A 20,044-nucleotide genomic window follows, 5' to 3' on the forward strand; every position below is an offset into this window, starting at 1 on the left:
TGTCTCCTGGGAGCCTTTAAATTCCTTCAAAATTCTACAATACTCTTTAGCTTTCCAGTTTTCTGGGATTTCTTTGCGTTTCTTCACCTCAGCAACTCTTTGGATCCTTCGGTTTCTTTGTGTTGCTTTAGTTTTCTTTTAGCTTTCTTTAGAATTCTTTGGGCTTCCTTAGGTTCTGTAGTTGATTTTACGAGGTTTCTTCAGTTCTTCGAGTCCTCAGGAGGTTCTTAGTTTCTTTCTTAGGTGAAAACCCTTGAGAAAACAAAAAATATAGCCCAGTATTTAAGTCTCTTACAAAGGTTCATTCAAAGTTATGTGAGATTATTTGACCATGAAGAATCAAGCAATCTTATTAAGGTAACCTTAAATATTTAACTTAGTTTAAACTGAGGTCGTAAAAACAATCAGTAATAAATGAAATGCTTTTCTACATAACATGCGCTTAAAGTTATTTTTTGTTATAATTTTAACTGAAACTTCGTCCACATTTTAAGCAATTATTCATTCTTGTTCAAATCTAATGAACAACACAAATTCTGCACTTCAATCGAGAAAAACCAGGGTATTTATACTGTATAATAACCCTCCGCAGCGCTCACCAGCTGGTAACCGAAAGAAGACTCTTTTTTTCCCTTTCCCTTTTCAGCAAACAGGAAAAACAACTTCCGGTTTGCTCGTCGTTGTTGACTTTAACTGGCCTTGGCCTTTATTGTGAAAGGATCCGTCGTGCGCTCGTGCGTGTGCTCGCGGAGGCAGAAGAAAACAGAGGAAACTTCCTGATGAGGCTCAGAGCTGATCCGAGCTGGAGGAGGAACTTTAACTCTGCGGGACTCAAACTGAACTTTCACTCAGACTCAGGTGAGTTTGGTTTTTACTTCAGTTTGTCGTCAGGAAGAAAAAGTTCATTTTCAGTCTTTTTTAATTCACCTAAATCCTTCATAGCAGCTCTGTTTTCTTATTTAGTCACCTAAAACAGTTGAACTGTAAGTTTAGTTTTAAAGCTTTAGATCTGAGATAAAAATGTAACGTGAAGATTTTCTCCTTAAAATTCCTAAATGGAAAAGAATCACAATATTTTATTGATATTAAACTTTATTTTTTTATGTTTGAAAGAGACTAATTTCTTCATTTTGAGCCATGGAAATAGTAAAATCTGTTTATTTTGAGGATTAAACTGTTTCAAGTGTAATAAGTTCTCAAATGTGACGATTTTCTGCTTTAAACTCTTAAATAGAAAAAAATGAAATTGTTTTATTGATGTTGCACTTTAAAAATGTCTGCATTGATCAGTACAGTTTTTTTTCTAATGAATGAATGAAAAAGCCAAGTTTAATCTAAAGTGTTTGAGTGTAGAAATAAGGCAGAAAAACTGACGCCATTCATACATTTGTCTTTATACTTGAAATTTAATATTAATCTTCAATTCTTTGAAATTATTTGCACTATTTCTCTGAAACAGCAAATGTTCCTAATGCTTCCAGCTAAAAGTGATTTATTAACACTTTGTGAACCGATGAAGCAAATATTCTGAAATGATCACAGTGAAATGGACGAAGTCACATTTAATGCATACTGAAAATAAAAAAAGTCAATATTCAAGGTTTAAAGTTTACTGATAATGTACAGAAAAACACAATAAGTCAAAGTTAGAGAAGAAATCCACACTTTATACGGTATTTTATAAATATTTGAAAGAAAATGTTTCAAATTTTACAAAACCTGAACTTAAAGCGATACTTCAACATTTTGGCAAATTGGCCCATTTAGTGCAACTCCTCAGTCATTAGAACAGCAGACTTCCTGTTTCTGTGAGGCGAGCTGTTGTTCATCCAGAGGCGAGTCGGGGAAGGTTTTCAGGACGGACACAATGGAAGTGGACGGTATTTTTGTTCCCCCTCGTCAAACTCATCAAATACACAATCCAAAAACCCCAAAACACTTTGGTGGACACGTTATAATCCGCACATTCACTACGCTGTGGAACACCAACACATAATATTGTAGCGTTGCGACACTGAAGCTAGGGCTGGGCGATATGGCAAAAATTTCATATCACGTTTTTTTTTTTAATTCATACCGGTTTCACGGTATTTGACTTTTTTTTTCATGCAAGAGTTTTGTTACACACATTTTCTTCTAATAAGAAAATAATTACTGCAGTTGATTGGCTTTAAATAGCCCATTTTACTGTCATAAGGACAGTAAAATGTTTTTTTTTTCATGTCCAGATTTGCGTGATTGCGATCGTTCTCTCAACCGGCCGCTTGGTTTTTTTTATTTGTTTGTTTTTTCTCGTAGTCAGTCCCTTCAGCGAACGCATCTTGAATGGCCGTCTGACTGCTGCTGCAGATTGAGCTGTGGATGTGGAGGGTGTGGATCTTAGTTTATGACATTCCTGGTGCTCTAAAACGTGTTTTCGGCTCAGGTGGTGAAGCTAATTGCTAGTGTTAGCACCGGCGGCTAACACTTCTGCTCAACAGCATTTGCAAAAGATAGTTGTTTGATCCACGTCCGACCTTTCAAAGCCAAAAAACTTCCAAACCGCAGACGTGGCTCCTCTTTTTGGCATTAGCTCCTCTGGGTAAACAGCGTGTGCTTCACTTTGAGAGCTCTTGCAGGCAGCAGTGAAATGGGTCCCTGCTGAAACACTTCACCGCCGCACACGTTCCGGACGTTGTTTGGGCTGTTCACCGGTATTGCGGTATATGAAAAATTCATATCATAAAGAAAATAAAAACCGGTATTCTGTACAAACCGGTATGCCGCACAGGCCTAAATGAAGCAAATACTGGGAACTACTTTTTCTTTTGAAATCACTACGCCCAGACGCCATGTTTAGTAAGTAGATCCGTCTGAGCAATCTTCGCATAAACAACTCAATCTCGTAATTTTGCATTAATATTTCACAGCGTAGTGAATGTGTGGATTATAACGTGTCCACCAAAGTGTTTTGGGGTTGTTGGATTGTGTATTTGATGAGTTTGACGAGGGGGAACAAAAATACCGTCCACTTCCATTGTGTCCGTCCTGAAAACCTTCCCCGACTCATCTCTGAATAAACAACAGCTCGCCTCACAGAAAAGTAAGTATGCTGTTCGAAATGACAAAGGAATTGTGCTAAATGGGCCAATTCGCCAAAATGTTGAAGTATATATAGATGCTTTAGAAGTGTTCAGGATTCACTTCAATGGATCAATAAATCAAATTAAACCAGAAACATGAAGATTAAATCTTCACAATTTGTTGACACATGAATAGAAAAAAAATCACATTTTCTTAATTAATCAATCTAAAGTCAGATAAATAAACATAGAAGTAGTCCCAGTAATAATTCACATGAGGAGACAGAATCAAGAGACTTTTTTCTTTTAATGAGTGAGCAGAGAGGCAGGATTAATGCACCAACAGATTGTATTAACTGTGATTAACTTTGAGTTTAGTTGATTAACTGTGAAAAAAAATGTCGATATTAAATACAGAGCTCGAACAGAAAAGTCACTTATTGATCATTTCATGTTTTTTTTTCTTTATTTTGAAACTTTTTTGTATTTAATCTATAAATGCAGCCTGGAACTGAATTTTTCTGAATCATCTGGAGGATTACGTCTTTTCCCAGCATGTTTCAATCCATATGAACAGAAATGAGGCGTTGCAGTAAGTCCCCGCCCACCACCATGTCGGTGCTGGTGCCCCGGTCGGGCCCCCGCCCGGCCGGCCCCACCATGCTGCTGCCGCTGCCGGGACGGGGCGACGAGAGCGGCGAGGAGGAGGAGGGGGCGGAGCCTCTGAGGGCCGTGGTGATCGACGGGAGCAACGTGGCCATGAGGTGAGGGTGTGTGTGTAAACAGTGTGTGAACGGTGTGTGTGTGTGTGTGTGTCCAGAGCGTCCACGCCTTGCCGCTCGGCAGCCCCTCCCTGCCGCCGGGAGCCGGTTCAGGCACGTCGTCAGCCAGACTCTCAGTATGCAAATCAGAGCCGAGCTCCGCGGCAGGAACCGGCCCGACGGCATTCAGCTCCGGCTGCAGGGGAAGAGTTCAAACCCGGCCTGAGGGTCGCTCTGCACCAGCTCCTCACACTGCACCACAGGGGCAGGACCAGGCCTGGTGCCGGACCGGAGGGTCCGGGACCAGGCCTGGTGCCGGACCGGAGGGTCCGGGACCAGGCCTGGTGCCGGACCGGAGGGTCAGGGACCAGGCCTGGTGCCGGACCGGAGGGTCAGGGACCAGGCCTGGTGCCGGACCGGAGGGTCAGGCACCAGACCTGGTGCCGGACCGGAGGGTCCGGGACCAGGCCTGGTGCCGGACCGGAGGGTCAGGGACCAGGCCTGGTGCCGGACCGGAGGGTCAGGCACCAGACCTGGTGCCGGACCGGAGGGTCAGGGACCAGGCCTGGTCCCGGACCGGAGGGTCAGGGACCAGGCCTGGTGCCGGACCGGAGGGTCAGGGACCAGGCCTGGTGCCGGACCGGAGGGTCAGGGACCAGGCCTGGTCCCGGACCGGAGGGTCAGGGACCAGGCCTGGTGCCGGACCGGAGGGTCAGGGACCAGGCCTGGTGCCGGACCGGAGGGTCAGGCACCAGACCTGGTGCCGGAGCGGAGGGTCCGGGACCAGGCCTGGTGCTGGACCGGATGTCTTAGAACCACCACATCACTCTTCATGCTGCTTTAACTAAATTAAACTGAATTGTGAAAAGTAACAAAACCCTCATTTAGAAGAAATGATATGTATAATAGATGAAAAGACTGAAATAACTAAAACCTCTTTGCCACTGGCCTAAAAACCCGATTAAACCCGCTAAAAATCGGCTCCTCACGGCATTTTAATCGGCTCGCCTCCGGCTCGGCTGAGTGTGGAAGCCAGACCGGGGTCGACGCTCGGGCATTTACAGAAACGTCGACTCGTGGACTAGTCGACTCCCGTCGCACAAGTCGACATAAATTTGGAGGAGTCAACAATTCGCAGGTTATTCTCTCTCTCACCCGATCCCCCGACAGCTCCAGCCTTCATCCAGCATGTGGATCACCTCTCTCCATGAAACATGAAGCACAGCCCAAGAATGTGAGGGAAGATGACCCAGAGTAGGATTACTAACCTGAGTGTAATCTCAGAATATTACAGCAATAAGGATTCATTTTTTAACCTTTTTGCAAGTTGAAGTTGGTTTCTGATTGGTGCCTATTTGCGGTTCTGGTTTGAAATTTCCATTTATTTTATGTTGAAAACTGTTGTCTAAGTAATGGCCTGTGAACCATGCAAGCAAGACCAGTATTGAATTATAACTTCGACAGCATTGGGTTTTGATTATTTTGTTTTTTTATTTCATTAACACAACGAATGCGGACACGTATGGCGTGTGTCTCGACTGCCGCTTTAATTGCACTTTATGTTGTGCAGTTAAATTTAAAAGAACCTCAAGGTGTTAGCCTTTGTTTTGTTTGCGCACCGCCGATGCGCAGGTGGTTTCTCCCGTACTACGTTTTCGGGCTGCGCTGTGAGCGTTCCATGCAGGCGCTCTGATCCACGCATCCTCGAGGAGCTTTTCCGGCACTCCAGACTGTCTATCTGCTCCTTTATTACAGATTGTTTATAAAAAATGAAGCACACACATTGTCAATATATGATCATTTAGTATTAGAATTTGTTTAGCCTTTTTTTTTCCTGTTTCGGAATTGCGGGGGCGGCGCCCGAGCGATTAGGCTCATTGCAGTGAATTTTAAAACAGGTTGGTCTTTGCTGGACAGCTGTGTCCGTGTTATCCCCCGTCACTGTGATGACTTCATCAAGACTTGTCAACTCGACTTCAGCTTTACTGACGGATAAGTCGACTTGAAACAAACTGTAAAATATGCAATAATTTACATGATGACGTCGCCGTAGCGTGGCTACGTTAGCGCGCTAGTTGTTGTTTTGTGAGATATCCTTCAAGACGACCCAGCATTGGCAAGGTAGCGAGACCAGAGAGCTTCTCTTGATCCGTGGGGAAGAGGAGATTCATCCACAGGTAACGGGGACGGTGCTCTTGTACATTGTTTATTTTCGCTTTGCGCCGTCGCGCTGATGATGTCATCAACGTGGGACACCATCAGCACAGGAAAACGCAGCCACGTAGCTCGCCTGACGGCAATTAAACCCGCGTCTGCAGGCAGTGGGAATGGAGCCAAGTTCCGATAGTTAGCGGGTCGAAACCACAGGTTGACCCGATAGTTTCAGTGGCAAAAGACTATAAGACAGTAAAAACTCTCTCACTCTCTCTCTCTCTCTCTCTCTCTCTCTCTCTCTCTCTCTCTCTCTCTCTCTCTCTCTCTCTCTCAGCCATGGCAATAATGAAGTCTTCTCCTGTCTGGGAATCCAGCTGGCCGTCGACTTCTTCCTGGACCGCGGACACACCAGCATCACCGTCTTCGTCCCGTCATGGAGGAAGGAGCAGCCGCGGCCCGACGTGCCCATCACAGGTCAGCACTCCCAGCAGCCCCTCCTCCTCCTCCTCCTCCTCCTCCTCTTCATCCATCTTTGGAACCGATACGGTACCGATACCCATTACCTGGGAATCGGTACTCAGTGGAACCAGTGTTCGGTACTTTTGTGTGTTTATGTGGTGATAAATGTTAATTTGTTTCTGGCTGCAGACGAGTCGCTAACGGATGCTATGCTAGCATGCTAATGCTGCCGAATGCAGGAGATGTAGCTGTAGATCTGAAGCTGTATAAAATGCCGGTCACTCCTCAGCCTTGAGGAACATCTTGTTCTTCACCAGGAGCTTCCAGATCCGAAGCTTTCACGCCGCAGCAGAGAGGAATCTGCATTGCGTTTTGAAAAGTTTCGCCGTGCTTTAAGCGCGTTCTGTCAGCCCTGCTGCTCTGTGGACTGAACGCTCGGCCACTGGACGGCATGACGCTCCTGCGATGCTGCGTTCAGGTCCGACTCTTCCAGCCCTCACAGTCCCGAGGATGCGTTTAGCTACCGAAACATGGTACCGTTTCACTTTACAGAAATTGTCACTCTTTCTTGGTTTTTTCTTTTGTTTCTTATCACGATTTGCGTTTCACCCGATAAATCCATACCGGAGAGACGCAGTCTGTCCTCCTCTCTCTGTTGCTGTTTGAGCGACTCTGCCGGTGCTGAGATCTCGGTTTCTTTATCCAGAGTTTAGTCAGCAGTCTGGGGTCGATGATGCTCTGAACTTCAGAACCAGGGACTTTCCAACCATTTGTGACACATTTCTGTCGCCACATGAGCTGTTTCTGTCGGCCACATTCAGGGCGCTGCTGCTCGTCTGTTCTCAGATCGCTGCCTGATAGAGCTGCTAGTTCCAGGATGGGCGTTCGGTTATCGTTTCACCGGGCTGGGAAATACCCGACCGGGCGCCACTTCCTGAACCGCGAGGGAAAGGACGCTTTATGTAGGACACCTCAGACACTGTTTTCATGTCCGAGACATATCAGCTGACAAGGAGGACGTGGAATTTGCACAACCAACAGCACTAACGGCATGGTTTTCAGGGCGCTACCATTTCAACGCCAAAGTCTTCTCAAACCAAAACACAAAAAACCATGTTTCTCTCTGGAACCGTTGCGATGTTAACGTGGTTTCTCGCTCCCTCCCTGCTCAGATCAGCACATCCTGCGAGACCTGGAGAGGAGGAAGATCATGGTGTTCACGCCGTCGCGCCGCGTGGCGGGCAAACGCGTGGTCTGCAACGACGACTGCTTCATCGTGAAGCACGCCTTCGAGTCGGACGGCGTCGTGGTGTCCAACGACGTGTACCGGGACCTGCAGGCGGAGAGGCCCGAGTGGAGGCGCTTCATCCAGGACCGGCTGCTCATGTACTCCTTCGTCAATAACAAGTCAGTCCCGTCCCGCCGCCGCCGGGCGCCAGCGCCGCCGAGCGGGCGGACGCACCGTGACGTGTTGGATTCTTTCCCCTGATGCAGGTTCATGCCTCCCGACGACCCCCTGGGCCGACACGGTCCCAACCTCCAGAACTTCCTGCGGAAGTTTCCCAAGACTCAGCAGAAGCAGCCGTGTCCTTACGGTGAGGAATCCTCCAGCAGAAACTCTTCATGCTGCTCTGGTTGGAAAAGTTCTGAAGCAAAATGCTAAAAGGGTGCATTCCCACCTGAAGCGTTGGCGTGTAAACTCGACCTTTGAACCTGGGAACTTTGTGGCATCTGGAGATGTGTCATTTTGGTGATTTCACAGAGATGCTGAAGACTGATGTCGAACTGGGGTTTTCAAGAGGCGTTCAACGTGTGTTCAGAGTGTTCAGTACAGTCCGGCAGTGTTGATCTTTCAGCGGTTTGTAAGATGGGATGAGTCATTGTCATCACTCTCAGAGTGTCAGTGATCTTTGGTTTTAGATGTTTTTAGAGTCAATTAAAGTGTTTTCTGAGAGTTTGACCTGAATCCTGAACGCTGGCAATTTGCAAGAGGCGTTCAAGGATTCAGCCAGAAAGTTGGTAATCCGGGATTTCAGCAGGTTTCAAGAGACACTGAGTAATCACTCAGCGTGGGTAATCTGGGTTTTTTGTGACGTTCAACAGTGTTTTTAGTTTATTCCATTCTTAAAAGTGAATTAAAAAAAGCCGTGAGGCGTTCAGGGACCATTTTGAGCGTGGTTTTTACAATGGGTTAAAATCAAAGCGACATGTTTTTGATGTGAAACTTGTTGAAACGTGCTGGAAGATTTTCACGTGAGGCAACCGCAAACTGTTTCTGTGGCGATGTCAAACGGTAAATCAGTCCCTCCGCCGTACACAGGAACAATAGCCTCTCAGCGGGAAATAACCAGACACGACGGGCTAATTAAGCTTCATTCAGTGACATCAGGAGAGCATAAAGACATTCCCGTCACTCCCGCGGTTTACCCAGAGAGCCCTTTCATTTCTTACTTGCAGAAACATGTTAAAGTGTGTGAGATCAGCGCAGAACTGTTCATGTTTTTTCCTTTCAATGACTAAACAGCTGAAATGTGATTAAAGTTTCCATCGGTGGTGCAAACGAGACCTCAGGGAAACTGGAGGCGTGATAATAAAACCAAACGAGAAAACTGAAAGCTCCAGACAAGGACAGGGGAAGGGTGTTTTTGACAGTCAGGTTGAAAATATCATTTGACAAGAAACGTAGCTTAATGCACGGAAACCAGGTGGAAGATGGAAAACCACGGAGGAAGAAATGCAGAATGTTTTCAAATGAAAACAGGAATTTGCGGGGTTTTTTTTTTTTTTTTTTTTTTTTCCAATCGTTCACATGGCAGTGTTGCTGAAAACGACTCTGACTCCGCGGAAACTGGGGGAAAAATGCAGCTTTTCAAAAACACTTCTCCCAGCCCTGCGCTCAGTAGACGGCAATAAGAACAATGTTTCCTCCAGAGTCTCATGAACTGTTTGGAAGTTGTTTGTAACGAAGCGTTCCGACTGACTGAAGCAGGCTGCTTCTCTTCCAGGGAGGAAATGTACGTTTGGGGTCAAGTGCAAGTTTCTCCACCCGAAGCGCCCCAAGCAGCCGACTCGGCCGTCGACCGATGAGCTCCACGACGGCGCCAAAGCCCCCGCCCCCGCCCCCAGCGAGGCGGCGCCGGGGTTCAGCCTGCAGCTGGTGGAGGACATGGCCCGGATCCTGACCCTGGGACCCGGCAGCGGCTCCAGCGAGCCGGCGAAGCCGTCCCACCGCCCGGGCAAGAGGCCGCCGTCCAGGACGGAGAAGGCCCAGCGGCGCTCCTCCGACGGCGGGCCGGCGTCGCACGGCGGCTCCCAGGAGCAGCTGGACTCCGGTCTGGGCTCCATCGACGGGGCCCCGGCGGACGCGGCGTGGAGCTCGTGCGAGCCGCCCTACGGGGGGCGCCACGCCGTGCCGCAGCACTTCAGCCATCCCCGCAGCTCGCCGTGCAGCTCCTGCAGCTCCGGCTCTCACGGGCCTCCGTCTCCGGGGGCGCCGCCGTCGTTCCACCCCTGCTGCGGGGCAGTCCCCTACACCGCCCCCCATTACCACGGCTACTGCACCTACCCCGTCAACATGGCGCCCTACAGCCAGACCGCGGACTTCCAGCACGGCCCGATCCACCAGCGCCGGCCACCATATTGGTCCGACCCCTTCCCCTCTCGTGGCGCGGCGGCGCACGCCCCGCTGGCGGAGCCGGCACCCTGGGAGGCCGGTTCAAGTCCCGGCGGGGATCAGAGGGAGGTGGTCCGCAAGAAGCTGCTGGCCATCTTCAGCTGGCAGCTGGTGGACGCCGCCATGGACATGTTCCCCCAGCTGCTGGACCCCCAGCTGCTGGTGGCCCAGATCCTGGAACTGCAGAGCCAGAACCGCTCGCTGAGGTGAGCCCGCCCCGACCGCCAGCCCCCCGGAGCGCACCTGACCCCGTATCGTGGTATCCACCGTCAGCCATGCGCCCCGGACGCTTCGCAGTGCCCGTCAGCTGCCGAGTACCGGGCAGTGAGCCGTTGATGCAAATTGTATCTTTATTTAAAATGTGGAGACGAACGGCGGAGCGTGACGTTCCACTTTATCAGCTCCGCCTCTACGACCTCGTTCGGCGTGCTTCCTCTCTCTTCCTGTCTCCGTGGACACGACCCAACAGGCCTGCCGCTCGTAAAAACAACTCCAGACTTTGAAAAAAGGAGCAGACGCTCTCATCTATTGCACATTTTTAACAGTTCTACACTCACAACGGAAGAAAAGGCATCAAAACTCTGAGAAACAGAATTCAGAGGTGTACCTAATAAATTGGTAGCTTCTTGTATGCTGTGGATCGAGCTGTTTGTGTCATGTTGGCGCTGTGCACACTTCCTCTTTCTTCCACTAGCTTCCTCGATTCACTGTGCGTTTTAGGAAACAGAGCCAACATGGCCGCCTGCACAGCCTGTGTGTGTTTTGTACTTTGATGTAAAGTTACAGGCGTGAATGACAGTCAAGTTAAATAAAAATGAAGTAAGTTCACGTTTCTTTATGAGTCTGTGAAAAATCACATCGTAACTCGACACTTGTGCCATGAAGTCTGCGGTCCTGTAAACACAACCTTTCTGGTGAAAATGCAGTATTTTTCATGTTTACACTGAAAATAATGTTCCTTAATGGAGGAAGATGCTCTATAATCTGGATGTTATTTAAGTAAAACAAAGATAAGCTGCCAACATGCAGACAGCTCTTAGAGAGGCGAGCTAGCTGCTATTTAAGCAGAGTCATGCTAATCACAGCTACGGTGGAAACAGGCTATTGCTAATGCTAGTGGGTGAGTTAGTAAGTTGAAGATAAATAATAGATTTAATAATCCCTGAAACGAGTGAAGCTGTTAATGCTAACAATCTCGAAACAGCTAGTGATCATTTGCTAGCATGCGCTGCGAACAACCACCACACTGTGGTGTAAAGACAGAAGGACTCCAGCTCCACAGGTGATTTCAAAAGTGTAAAATAAGTGTGGATTTAAAGAGCAAAGCTTTAAAACTTAATGGTTCAGTATGAAATGAAATGATGACAGAAGAAGACGCGACGCCACAGCTGATTTACGACGTGGTGTGTTTAGCACGTTCGGCTCCGGGCCAGCCTCATAAAGCACACAGCGTATTGTTCGGTGTTGGAACATTAAAGGTTCTCGTCGCTGAAGGCCGTCCGCCGCTCGACCTGTACGTGATGTTCTCTGTATGCAAAGCAGGTGGCTTGTTGACTCTACGCGTGTTCAGCAAACTGAACAGACGCGAGCCGCCGCCGCCGCCGCCGCCGCCGGGTGTCGGAAGGCTCGGCTCGGCGTGGACGACCCTCGCAGCGGCGGGACGATTCAACGTTCCGCTGCCTTCACTCACTTCAAGGAACTCAGATGATGAAACTGCTGGAGGGGAAACAGAGCGACAGATTTATGACTGGAAGATAGTTTTTCCAACATCCAACATGTGACACACACACACACACACACACACACACACTGCCACATGAAACACACCTTCACTGATTGATGAGGAGTTTTAACACCTGATTCTAATCCTGGGGTTCGAACCGGGGTCCTCCACATTCACGCCTAAACCAGACGCAGAGACACTTGAAGGAGTCGTGGTGTGTTTGAGCCAAACTGATGAAACAGAAATCCAAGAATTCACACAGTTGATGTTTTATCTTGTTTTGGAAAATTCTCCTGTTCAGACTTACTGTCATGCAAACAGGTGCAGATCACACCTGTACACTGTGTATACTACAGTATTACACACACACACACACACACACACACACACACACACACACAAACACACACACACACACACACACACCAGCTGGATGGGAAAAGAGCGACTCAGTAAATAAGAGCAGGAGAAAGAGACTAAAGAGCTGCAGTCTTTTACTTTGAAAGGTATGAAAGCAGCTCCACTTCCCCCTGAAATGAATGATGGGTGAGGTGAAGGGCTGCAGTCAGACACATGCACAGACTCGTGCACGCTGTGCACACACTCTCCCTCTCCAGCATTTCTCACATACCGACACTTTCCGTCTGCAAGGAGGCTTTAATATGCAAATTCTGAGGTGCTTCATGGGAGGCCTTCATTCACTGTGTGTGTGTGTGTGTGTGTGTGTGTGTGTGTGTGTGTGTGTGTGTGTGTGTGTGTGTGTGTGTGTGTGTGTGTGTGTGTGTGGTTCCCCCTGCTGGAGTTACACGGCTCAGAGCTTCAGTAAATGGTTTAATTTTATCTACATTTTTATTTTTAAAGAAACAGTTTTATGTTCAGTTTCAATCTTTTTACATCATTTTACATTTTTTTTAAAGAGTTTCATTCATGTTTCATCCAGTTTCACGCTACATGTTCATTTCTGTTCACTTCTTTGTGGAGTGAGTCTGCGTTTGTGCTTCCTCTTTGGTTCTTTTACATCTTGTCTCTTTCGACTGTTTGTTTTGAGGAGGCAGATTGTTTTTAGATTCTTGGCGTTTGACGTTCTTGTTTTTGCTCAGATTTATGTCACTTGTTTGTTCTGTCATTTTTTGAGTTGGGATGAAATTTCTGCTAATTTATGGATGCAGTCTCACATTGTCACATTTTCTACATTGTTTTGATTAATGTGCATCTTTTTGTATGTTAATGTGTTCCAATTCCTAGAAATACGATGGGGTTGAATGTAGAAAAATAATGTCCCCAAGTTGATCAATAAAAAACATTCAGCATTAGTTTTAGGCCTGCAACTGATTATTTTAATTGTCAATTAATCTGTTGATTATTTCTTAGATTAATCAATGAATCAGACAAAAAAAGACATGTTTGTAATTTTCGCCTCTTTATTCAAAAATAGAAGTTTTGGACTGACAGTAAATGAGGACACAAACTGATTGCTCCTGAATATTCTGTTAAAGCTGCTGTAGGCAGGATTTTGCTAGTCAATGCTAATTTTTCTGTGTTTCCTTTGGATTAAATGTTAGAGTATCCATTGATAATCGATAGAGGATCCATTGGTAGAGCAGTTATGCTATAAAGGAGTGCAGCATAACTGCTCTACCGCGAGGGCGCAGCGTTTCCATCTGTCTCTGTTCTGAGCTGAAAAGGAATCTCCACAGCTCCAGGTATCTTTGACCAATCAGAAGAGCCCATGAGGCCCTCACTGTGATTGGTCGAGGGGTGTTCGTCGCACGTTCTTGTGGGAGGGGCTTAACTTGCGTAAGGGCGTGATGTCAGAGAAAACAGGACCGGATTGGCTGTGCTGGGTTTCAAATCGCCATCTTAGATGGGTCAAATCGCCATTTTGCTTAGGTAACCCGAAGCAAGATGGCGGAGATGCGGAATCCTGCCTACAGCACCTTTAAAACTATAAATCTACACGTTTGTCAAATTACTTCTTAAACCAATAAATGTAACATAAAAATACCTCAAAGCTATGACTCGTGGACCCCTGGGGGTCCGGGGACCCCGGTTTGAGAACTGCTGCTGTTAACATGCTGTTATTGTGCAAATGTATCTTTGCTGTTGTAGTAACACTGACTCCACTTTTCAGTGTAATTATTATTGTTTCATTTGCCATTATGATTTTGTTCTTTCCTTGCTTTATCAAACTTGGTTTCCTATAAAGAATTCTCTGGAGAATTTTTTTATTATTTTTTTTTTTATCATTTTCCCTGTAATGGACACATATACGGACATATTGAAACATTCCTAATTCGGGGTTGAAGTGGACCTAATTATTTTTCAGCAAATATACAATAGAGGGTTTTTTGTTTGTTGTTATTTTTTGTTCGTTTTGTTTTGTGTGTGTGTGTGTGTGTGTGTGTGTGTGTGTGTGTGTGTGTGTGGTGAAGACGTGGTTCGCCATATTGTATGAAGTGTGGTCAAAGTCTTTATTTAAAAACTAATAAAAGGATAATAAAAAATAAAAAGAAAAGAAACATTCCTAATGTATGAGCCTGGTCACTGTCTATCAGTGCAAATTCAACTGTACTTTTTTCTGCTTTGGTAAAAAGAAAAACTTGGGGAATAAATCCGTCAGTTGAACGTCTGCCTGCACTGGTCGCAATCTATCGCTCGCACAGGTTTAAACTGAAAACTCCGGACAAAGACAAAAGGTTAAAAAAACATCGAATCTGCCTCCTGACATGCTAAACTACACTACCCATAATGCCCTGGGTGGTCAAAACATTCCGTGTGCGTAATGACGCAATGTGTCGTGTGCGTCAGGACGTAGCCTGCGTGCGTCACGGCGGTGGTCTTGTTGTTTTAGCCGGAGCCGTCGTCCTGCTCCGTAAGGTCCGCGAAAGTCTCCCCGCCGTGATGTAGCACACCTCCGGGGCCTCCACTCCGCTGCTGTGCCCGGTCCTCGTCGGTGAAAGCGGCCCGGGGAGCGCTGGTAGCTCCGGGGCGCCGGAGCAGCTGAAGCTAGCGCCGCTGGCGGAGCGGGCGATGAGCGGCGGCTCGCCGTGCTCTGTTCGGCCGCGGCTCTCCGACCTGCTCGGCCTCCTGTGAGCGGAGCCGGGCGGTGAACCCCGGCGGCCGTCCTCCTCCTCCTCCTCCGCCTCCTCCTCCTCCGCCTCCTCCTCCGCCGCCGCCGCCGCCTCCATGCTGTCCGCTGAGATGTGGCAGATCGTGGGGCTCATCCTGCTGGTCATTGTGGCCACGGTGGTCTGCGCGCTGCTCTTCATGATGTTTGGTGAGTTTCTCAGTTGACCCGAGAGCAGAACTAGTCCTCTAACTAGTCCCCTTCAAACCATCCCTGACCCGAGAGCAGAACTAGTCCTCTAACTAGTCCCCTTCAAACCATCCCTGACCCGAGAGCAGAACTAGTCCTCTAACTAGTCCCCTTCAAACCATCCCTGACCCGAGAGCAGAACTAGTCCTCTAACTAGTCCCCTTCAAACCATCCCTGGCCCGAGAGCAGAACTAGTCCTCTAACTAGTCCCCTTCAAACCATCCCTGACCCGAGAGCAGAACTAGTCCCCTGACTAGTCCTGTTTCAATCAGCCCTACAGCAGAACATTTAACTCCTTAAAACTGAACTATTCCTTTGAACGAGCACAACTCGTCGCCCTGACAGTATATCTAGTGTTTCCTCCAGTATTTGTCTTATTTACACAATAATCTTTGCTCTAAATTTAACTTCAGTCCAGTTGTCTCATCAACCTGATCTTTACTATCCAGACCAATAAGAACAGGTTATGTGGAATATTCGCCATTTGCTGGATTATGGGATTGCGTTCCCTTTAAAGGGAGCTGATGTGTGCCCTGTATGTCAGGTCAGCTGTATTGAATGTCTTTGCCTTCCCTTGCTATTCCTGTCCCAGAGAAGTCTGCTCCTCACACTGTGATCTTTAGACCCGCAGACACAGAATCCACCCTTTACGTGTGTTTCATGGGTTTACGGGGAGCTCTGCTGGTTCTTGCTCAAAAAAACTCGGTAATTATTAACTAGAGCAGATCTAAAGCAGGAGGGGTCACCTGTGGGTCAGAGGGGCCAATCAGGCCCGGAAGCTTCAGAAAGAGAATAATACAAGGAAAACATGAACTTTTCCAAGGCTGTACTGACCAGTTTCATGCACAAGAGAGACACTTTTATCTGTCTGAAGAGAAACTCTGTAACTGATCGTGTTTCAGAAAAATGGAGCTCAAAATCAAATCATCTGTTGCACATTTGGACGCAACCAAGTCTAAAGAAGAACTTCCAGAAACCAATGAAAACATCTTTGACCTTTTCACTGTTGTAATGTTCAGAATGTGCTTATTTCCCCCTAAAATGTTGAACAGGGCTTGTCAAATATACGCATACTTGGACTCTTCTTGTTTTTGTGCTAAAACAAGGAGAACATGTAGAGTTGTTGTTAAGGTCGTAATGACATCTTGTTTTTTTTTTGTTTTGACAAATTCAGGATTTAATTTGGCGGATTTGAAGACTGAGTTGAACTCAGGAATGTCACCTTTTCTTAAACTCACCCTAAAACACTGCAGTGGACATTTCTACACCTCTAAATTAATTCATAACAAACTACTGAAACTGAGTCGTCCCACCCCCCCCCCCCCCCCCCCACCCCCCCACGCAGTGCAGTGTGTAGCGTCTATGTACACACTGTGCTGTGTGTTCTGTAGCCCGAGGGACTGAGCTCTGACTGTCAGTTACTCTTCTGTCATGATTAGCATGTAGCATGTCTGGAGTGTGAGCCCTGAAGCTTGTTAGCGTGTAGCATGTAGCCTGGCCTCCCGCCAGCCCGGAGCAGTCTGGGGCTTCCCGCCCTGCGGTGTCGGTCCAGGACTCCGGTCCCTGTTTTGGTCTGGAGCTGTCTGTAACCGTGCGCTCTTCCTCAGGTTGGTATGTCGTCTGGCAGCTCTTTCTGTCCAAGTTCAAGTTCCTGCGGGAGCTGGTGGGGGACGCCAGCACCCCGCAGGCCGAGTCCCAGCCGTCCCAAACCAAGAGCGAGCGCCCGGCGGGCGTCCCCACCCGGAGCCGGCCTCGCTCCGCACGCCAAAGAGCCGCCGCCGCCGCCACCCCAGCTCCAGCTCCAGAGTCCTAGACCCCCTGGAGGTCTAGCGTGACCCCCCCGCCTCTTCACAGAAACCCCTCCTCATCCTCACTGGACACTTTACTCCGCCCGGGCGGACGCTCGGCCTCAAAGGGAAAAGCCATCCGCCATCGTTCTGTCCACCGGCGCCTGATGGGAGGAGCCGTCGTCCTCCTTCCACCACTCGAGTCTGAGCAGCAGGAGGGCTACTTCACAGGAAGTAGTCAGATTACTGTTAGAAACCAGCTCACCTCTCATATTTCACGCTGCTGAACTGAAGCAGCGCTGTGAACTCTGTCTTCGAAACACGATGAAGTGCAATGAGCGTGAAGTCCAGGCCGTCGTCTTAGTGTTTCTCACTCGGTTTGAGAAGAAAAAAAATCCCAAAGGAATAACGAGGAGTGACGGACTCCATTCCAGCTGTTTCAGACCGCTTCCGTTTTCTAGATCTGTACTTGAAGAGTCGGGAGAGGGTCGACAGGAGCGAGTCCCGTGCCTCTGTACCAGTGCCTGTTCACTCGGCATCTCCTCTCCGCCCCTCAGAGTCCAACTCTCTCGCACCTTTTTATCATTTTACTTCAGAATAAACGATGCCTGAGAGTCCTGCCTGTGTCTTTCTGTTCTGTGGGAAATGTGGCGCGTTCCGGTTTTCGGGAGCTGATCTGTCGCCGTGGCAACGCCTGGCATCCTGCAGGCAGCACAAGTGACGAGCTTCAGCAACTTCCGGACCTGTAGAACCAGTTAATGGCCGATTCATGAACGGGTTTTAAACTGATAAATGAAACATCTTATTTACTTAGATCAGTTTTGCAAAACACCAGCTCTGAAAGTTTACCCATAATGCATCACTGAACTTACAGAAGAGGAAGAAAATAGATCATAGGAAGAAGTGTTGGTGTTAAACTTCAATCTGCAGGAGGAGGAAATAACTCCTCTGCTTTTGGGCCCACGGGAAAGTTTTTAAGAATAGAGAAAATTGAGCCCGTTTAAAAAGTGATTGTTTTTGATCAGAGTTGGTATCTGAGCATCGACCAAGCATGGAGGAGGAGATGGTTTTACGTAAGAGACTGAGGTACTGTTTTATCTGTTAAATCATCAACGGCCACTATGTTTGTCTTCAGAGGTGGATCGCAGAACGAATTCCCCCTTCGACCCATTTTCTGCATCGTTTCCACTGTTTCTGTCGTTGCCGGGGAAACGACACGGTTTTCAGAATGGTGCTGGGTAAACGCGTACAGTTCTGAAATGAGACGGCAAAAAAACAAAATGTCAGTAACTCCTCATAGTTCCTTCCCTGATGCAGAGGATTGATACTTAAATGCTAACGCTTCCTGTTTTCATACTGTAAAAATCCTTCCAGAACATGATGGAAACAAAGTCCCTGCTCCTCCAGCTTTTGAGCAAAGACATCCTTGGATGTCAGCGGGTATAAATAAAGCTCCTGCTCCTCTCAGACAGATTCACCTCGGAAACAAAGACGCTTCTGAAGGGACGAGCTGGTAAAATAAAGATTCCAGTATTCAGAGGTTAAAATCACCTCTTCTGTCGCAGGATTCTGAATGGCTGTCATAACGGATGTGCGATCGCCAATTTAAGGTGATGAAGTGTTAAAAAAATCAAAGAATTGATCAATTTTCCTGCACAATTGTTACAAATGTGTTTGTTTCTCAACCAAAGCTCGATCTGGAAGAAAAGTAGATTCATACATCATGAACGCCTTTACTTTCTGAGTCTTTCTGCTCTTTGAGCACAAGGTGGCGCCATCAGACCAATGGAAAACTGAAGACGCAGGTAGGGTGCAGTGTAGCAGACATTGTTATATACAGAAAATGAAAGATTATTTAAGTTTGTACAGATAAAGGAGCACCAGTTACGATGTTGAAGAAAACTATGGTTTGAATGATACCGTCAAATGTACAGATATAGAGTTCTATCAGCCACTGTACAGATCTACAGCTTCATCCTGTGGATCAGGCTGGATCTACAGACTAAATGTTAGTTTATACACAGCACCTAATGTTTGATACCCTGAAATATGCACCATATAAACAGTTTTCTGACCAAAGACACAGCAGTGCTGCCATTTTGCGGTTGCATATGAAGTGTGGAGAGTCTTTGTGGCTGAGCTGTTGGAATCATTCAGATCTCTCTGGATTCAAGCTCTCCCTTCACTTTAGGTTTAGTTTCTTGTCGTGTGTAAAAAAGTTTGTTCCAGAAGGAGACGGAGAACATTTCACCTCGTTAGGAATCTCTAGTCTTGGGTCGTTCTGTGACGCCTTCACACGGTAAGACTCAAGACAACAGATTTTGTTTGCAGACCAGATCTCGGGCTCCCCGGAGGACCTGGAGGCCTGATTGAGCCGAGTCACGGTGGGTAAGTGGACTCATCAGGCGGACGGCGGTGCGTTCGAACTCCAGCAGACCAGTCTGAGCTGCTGGCTCTGAAATGAGTGAGTGACTCAGTCTGGGATGTTTCTGCACCACGGTTTGATTACCAGCAGGAGAGTTAACCTATGACTTAGCAATTTAGCAAAAAGCCGCGAATCCCGCTGCGCTCCGTGGTCAGCTCAATGGACGAGCTGCTATCTGATCAGATTCCTGACAAATAGTCGGCATTTCAGAATATCAGAATATATTTTCTCCTGAATTTGGGTGTAGAACTGATTTGTTCATGCTGTCTCGGTTAACATTGATTTAGCTAATTTTTATTTGATCTGACGCTTTTCAGTTGAACTGATGAAGCTATATTATACAGTATGCTTTTAAATAATTAAAACATTACTTTTTTTTTAATTGATGTATCAGAATTTATAATTAGACTGAAAACTAAACTAACCTTGACAAAAGCTTGCCGGTTTGGTGATGATTAGCTTACCAACTTGGGAACCTGCCATTGTCAGTTAATTAATTAATTGATTAATTCATCTTTCTTGAGAAACGTAAAAACAATGTTAAATCAGCTTTAACAAAATAACATAAAAAAATGTAGTTCAATCCAAACTGTGACTGAAACTGTAAGCTGGTTTAGTGAGTTAGCATGCTAACTGAGAAAAATTATCCAAAATTGATTCAACAGAGTAGAGTCGCTTTTTAAA

At 47.0% G+C, this 20,044-nt stretch overlaps 2 protein-coding genes across 3 annotated transcripts; both read left to right on the top strand.

Moving 5' to 3' along the window:
- Positions 1-801: 801 nt before the first annotated feature.
- Positions 802-10,938, top strand: zc3h12ab (zinc finger CCCH-type containing 12Ab). Of its 2 annotated transcripts, none has more exons than XM_030120833.1 (6): positions 802-858; positions 3,617-3,826; positions 6,312-6,451; positions 7,609-7,843; positions 7,931-8,031; positions 9,442-10,938. In XM_030120833.1, the coding sequence occupies exons 2-6, from the start codon at positions 3,642-3,644 to the stop codon at positions 10,317-10,319; spliced, it is 1,539 nt and encodes a 512-aa protein (XP_029976693.1). In that variant the 5' UTR covers positions 802-858; positions 3,617-3,641; the 3' UTR covers positions 10,320-10,938. The 2 variants fall into 2 exon arrangements, with proteins under 2 accessions (XP_029976693.1, XP_029976692.1); XM_030120832.1 differs by having other exon boundaries at positions 803-858; positions 3,640-3,826.
- A 3,718-nt stretch (positions 10,939-14,656) lies between these two features.
- Positions 14,657-17,553, top strand: smim13 (small integral membrane protein 13). The gene is made up of 2 exons (XM_030082211.1): positions 14,657-15,109; positions 16,756-17,553. Exons 1-2 carry the CDS (start codon positions 15,019-15,021, stop codon positions 16,959-16,961), a joined length of 297 nt encoding a protein of 98 aa, XP_029938071.1. The 5' UTR covers positions 14,657-15,018; the 3' UTR covers positions 16,962-17,553.
- Positions 17,554-20,044: the final 2,491 nt, after the last annotated feature.

This window comes from Salarias fasciatus, chromosome 22 (genome assembly GCF_902148845.1).
Source record: "Salarias fasciatus chromosome 22, fSalaFa1.1, whole genome shotgun sequence".
Taxonomy (NCBI): domain Eukaryota; kingdom Metazoa; phylum Chordata; class Actinopteri; order Blenniiformes; family Blenniidae; genus Salarias; species Salarias fasciatus.